General features: G+C 47.5%; 2 protein-coding genes across 2 annotated transcripts; both read right to left on the reverse strand.

The window, feature by feature from the left end:
* Positions 1–234: 234 nt before the first annotated feature.
* On the reverse strand, positions 235–597 carry F5J12DRAFT_893656 (uncharacterized protein; the record flags this gene model as incomplete). The annotated part of the gene is made up of 1 exon (XM_051747678.1): positions 235–597. The coding sequence occupies one exon, from the start codon at positions 595–597 to the stop codon at positions 235–237; it is 363 nt and encodes a 120-aa protein (XP_051599006.1).
* Positions 598–705: 108 nt separating this feature from the next.
* F5J12DRAFT_783542 (uncharacterized protein) lies at positions 706–1,759 on the reverse strand (the record flags this gene model as incomplete). Its single annotated transcript, XM_051742861.1, has 4 exons — positions 706–840; positions 895–1,116; positions 1,178–1,306; positions 1,628–1,759. The coding sequence occupies 4 exons, from the start codon at positions 1,757–1,759 to the stop codon at positions 706–708; spliced, it is 618 nt and encodes a 205-aa protein (XP_051599007.1).
* Positions 1,760–4,962: the final 3,203 nt, after the last annotated feature.

Genomic DNA, 4,962 nt, shown 5'->3' on the forward strand with positions numbered 1-4,962 from the left:
TTGAAGATGATGCATTCCCAGACCCTACACTCGCTGGTGTCCCTTTGGATGAGTCAGATGAGTAGCCCATCCTTCTCCCTACCTCCTTTCTTTTCTTCCCTTGTTCTTTCTTTTATTGATACCCACTTCTTCTCTTGTATAAATTCCACACCACTCTTGTGAGAGAGTCAAAAAAGAAAAATTCCACAGACTCTAGTACACTATTTACAGGTTCCAGAGATCATCCTTCAACCTTCACAGCTCCTCCTGTCTAGCCCACACAGTCTCAATCTGATGTGTTACCTGCCTTGCCAACATCTCCAGCAGCCAGTAGACCTGCTCCAGCTCAAATTCCTCATCCTCAGCCCTCGCCTCAAGCACTTGCAGATGCTCAACGATGTTCACTGTTGACTGCTCACATGGGTATTCAACCTCCAGAATTTCTGCAGCCGATGGAGTGTCACTCTGGGCTGTCACTTCAATGTCTCCAGGTTTGTCCAGTAAACTGGTCACAGTTGCAAAGAATGGTTCAATCTCGACTTGCAGTTCATCGATCAGAAAGTGACACATGAGGATTGTCGACTGGACTGGTGAGGGCTTGGGTGCAGGTCCAGGCATTGGAGTGGCTCCACAGAAAAAGAGACAGGGTGTTGGCAAAGGATCATGAAGTGAAGGAGCTGGATCTGGCGAAGGCAAGCATGTGGGGGTCAGATCAGGCTGCCATTTTCAAGCTGGAATTTTCAGAGTAAGCTTCTTGACAGGTTCGGTTGCAGATTCTGCTGGGGCCAGCTTTGAGGTTGTAAATGATTTGACTTGTTTGTGGGATGGCCCTGCCTCCCCAACAGTACTGGAGTTCTTTTGCTGAAGGTGGCATCAGATTGTTCCCTTGTGGAATTTCACCTGTGCAGTACTCACCTTTCTCCCTACACTTCGAGAGTGCAAGCACTTGCATTTCGCCTTCCTGCACCATTTGCAGGATGCCTCTGGCTCCCTGATGCATGCAAGGTTTGCCTGGGCACATGTCTCACAGGGCTCATCGTCCCCAGCTGCACAAGGTCCCTTTGCAGGTGGACCTGGTTCACCATCACCCTCATCATTGTCAACATCGTCAGCCAGCTCATCCTCCTTGCTGGTAGCCTGCAGAATTTTCATTGAAGTCAGCATGTGTGCTTGGAGTTGTCAAGGTCATAGGGTGCACCTTCTGCTTCCCTTTTCCCTTGCTTGCACTACCAGAGCCCTCCCCTGTTGAGCATGCAGCTCCTCTTGATGGGTTTCCTTCAGTGTCTTCTGGTGCATGGTCTTGGCCCTCACCTCTTGCTGCTTGGCCCTGGGTGCACATGGATGGTGCCTTGGCCAACCTCTCAGCCTCCATTCATGCTCTCTCCTCTACCCACTCCTGGTAGCCCTCGAAAAGGCCATCGATGTTGAACCTATGCTACCCTTCTGGCCACCAGAGATCCACTATTGCTATCACCCCAGGGATCACCTCATTCTGCCATATCACAGATTCCTCAGTCATGTCATGTAGGTTGGCATCATGCACCTTTGGGATAGAAATCTTGTTCTCATCAACATACTTCCACCACAAGTAGATCCCAGATGGGGATTGGTTAGTCCATTGTGTTGCACAGGTCTCTAGTGCACTCACCCAGGTCTGGTCCCAGTCCTCCACCCACTTGTATATCGCCTCTAAGCTCTCTTCGGGCTGTGGTGCTGTGTTGATTAGCACCCTAACATGCCTTAATGCTGCCACCAGCAAGGTGATGGCCTGGTCCCTCATGCTGCAAACCAGTCATGTGTCATGGATCAAGTAGGCTTGCATGGCAAAGGTTGGGTATGGATTGGGTAGTGGATGCGGGTGTAGCTGGGGCATTGATGTTTGATGAGCAGTGAGACACCTTCTGAGCACATTTAAATTCTGCAGGGCCATCTCATACACTGCAGAATTTCCCTCTGCATGAGGCAGAATTCTGACCATGTGCCATCATTGTTACATAATGTCTGCCAATATTCCGTGCTCATCTCTGTCATGTCTCAGTTTGGTCTGACCAAGGACAGTCAGCATTCAAAGTTCCTGGGAGGTGTAGGGAGCCATATACTCCCTGAGGCTGGAACAGGAATCTGTCACTAAATTTTGCAGGCCTCTATGACAAACCCATTTCAGAATTTTTCCTGCTTGTGTCCTCATGTTTCCTCCCAACCCCTGTCACCTTCAGAGCTTCTACCAACCTTCAGCATGTCACTCAGTCATCAAAATACTGATCCAGAAATTCTACATTGGTGCAGAGTCACCTGGAATTCAACAGCCATGCCACTGCTCAGCCACATCACCAGTCATCTGTGCCACTTACCTCTAAAAAAAACTCTGGTTTCCCCTGTCACCCTAAATTCCACAAGCTGGACTTCATGCCAGTATGCTACACTCTGCCCTCCTGTGCCACTCAGCTCCACCTCCCACTGGTACACATACTCTTGTTCTGTCAGAAGATACCCCTTACCATTGTCCCATTCTTACTCTTGTCTACTACCCACTGGACTATTTCACATGCATCTGTATTTCACTGATGTCTGATGTCCATTCCTTTATTTTCCAGTCTTTTAGTTTTTCCACCCCACCTTACTCTGACTTGTACCTACTTCCCTTGTACTATATAATTCCACCAGGATGTTGGAAATAGAGCACCCATCTTTTGGAGTCACTATCTGAGTCATTTGCTGTCACACACCAAAGGTGTTTGGTGAGGTGGACATGGATACAGCTGATGAATGGAGATGAAGACCATAGCCCTCATGCAAAGAAGGACAGCCAGAGATGTTGGCAGTCATCCCTCAAACAAGAACAGGTCATCAGTGCCAGAGAAAAAGAAAGGGAGTGAGTTAAGTGCTGGCTAAAGTTCTTAAGCACCTGTGTACAGCATTCCAGTTTTTGACATATCTCCACCATTTCTGCAGATACAGAGACCATTCCCACACTTGCTTGTAGTGCTCAGCCACACGATCTTACCTTCCAAAATTGGAAAGGATTTGCACACTCCACACATTTCTACAGCATGTTATGCTTCCATCAGGGGTCTTTCCTTTTTTGACTTCTCTCGGTCACATGCATCATGTGCCTCGTCGCATCCCTAATAGTTGTTGCCATCCTAGGGGCTCGAATGCTCCAGGGAACATTCGGATCTCCCACTGTCAAGGTATTTCCAATACCTGTAGAGACTGCATTGCCACTGTGATCCAGTATTCCACCACCCTCTCTGATGGACAACTTGTTATGTTTCCCACTTTATGACTCATCTCTGACTCATCTATATTGCTCATATCTTGTACTATAGCTCCAGTGTCTGGCTCCTCACTGCGCATTGATTGTGCCAGCCAGTATAGCCTTCATTGCCTCCCTACCCCCATCTTTGACATCATCTGACTCCTATTTATTTGACTGATCATTTTGTTGGTTACTGCAGATACATGTCATGATGCATCTGTTGCAACTGTTACAGTACTCGTACTTAGGGGCATATAAACCTACATACTCCATCCTGTATCTGCAGTTTTTCAATAGCTTGCAACTGAGCTTCATCCCTTCATCTTTATCCTTGTTCTCTCTCTGCGCAAACAACCTTAGGGACTCACCAGTAGACAGAACCTCTGTTGGATCAAGATGATAACTCAGCCATAGGGGTTACAACAAGTTTGGCCCATAGACTCCCACCTCACGCACTTCATGCCTATTTCATTTGAAGAAGTCACCGTGCTCAGGCATAACAAAATTGAAAAACTCTGTGCAGCTTTCAGGACTCGTCGACCTCTTCACGAAAGTCTACTCATCCCTGGTTACTGAACTTCAACAAACCACTTACCACTCAAGCACAAGGCTTGTTGGTCTCCCTCAGTGTAAAGACTAACTTGCCTTCTTCCCTTGCTACTCAACTTGGCTACCAAATCAGTAACAAGATTGAGAAGCACCCTTCTACCCTCAACCAGATTCACTGCTCTACAGGCAGCCGCTAGGCTTTAATAGATTGCCTCCCTGGAGCCTGCGCTCATGTCTCCCTACACATAAAGCCACTCGCACACCCTCAATACATCCCTACACTGACAGGTTTCTTTCGAGAAATAAATCCTCCCTCAGCCCTCATTTCCACTTCCCATTAAAGTGTCTAATCCTCAGAAATCGAGACCCCCAGTCCCTCCTCATCCAAATCCTCTTGGGCTCAGCAGGAATCCCCTGCTACTGCCCATTCTGCTTGGAAGACTAGGACCCTCAATCACTGCCTCTAACCCCTGCTTATCTTATCTATCCTGGTTTAGGGATTCGGAAGTTGTGCTTAGTTCAGAAGAAGAAGACGATCAGAAGTCTAATACTTCACTTGGATCAGTCCTCATAGAAGAACAAGAAGCATGCAAGTTACCTGATATGTCCATGACAATCAGTCACGGAGAATCTGCTCCTGAGATGCCTTCAAGGACCATCTCCAAAGAGGAGCTGAGACAAAGGTTGGAAGAACAAAGACTCACTATGGCAGAAGAACTTCACAAAGCAATGCATGCCCGAAATAGCGACCCATTTCCAACAGGGATGCCTAGTGACTTGGCATTATGTGAATGGTATGCCAGGAACTTCGGAAAGGTAATTCCCCCAGAGAATCCTGTTAGTGGGTTCAGTAAGGGTAAGGCCCCAGCCAATCCTGACGATGCACATGATTGCCGCCCACCCAACAGAGGTAGGGAGTTTAATGTCAGATGTCCTGGAGAATACGATGGAAGCCACAATGGGCTTCAGACCTGGGTTACACAGGTTGAAGGATATTTGAACCTGAACAAGCATGTGTATAACATGGAATCCCTCAAGATTTCATTCACCCTCATGTACATGACTAAAGGTGTGGCAGTTTCCTTTGCAGAAAACTACCAGAATGAAAACAAGCTTCTCAATGGAACAATTTACTACACTGATACCTTCCAAAGGTTCATCAAGCGTCTCAAAGC

This window comes from Pisolithus orientalis (assembly GCF_024613125.1).
Source record: "Pisolithus orientalis strain OTSU chromosome Unknown F5J12scaffold_18, whole genome shotgun sequence".
NCBI lineage: Eukaryota > Fungi > Basidiomycota > Agaricomycetes > Boletales > Pisolithaceae > Pisolithus > Pisolithus orientalis.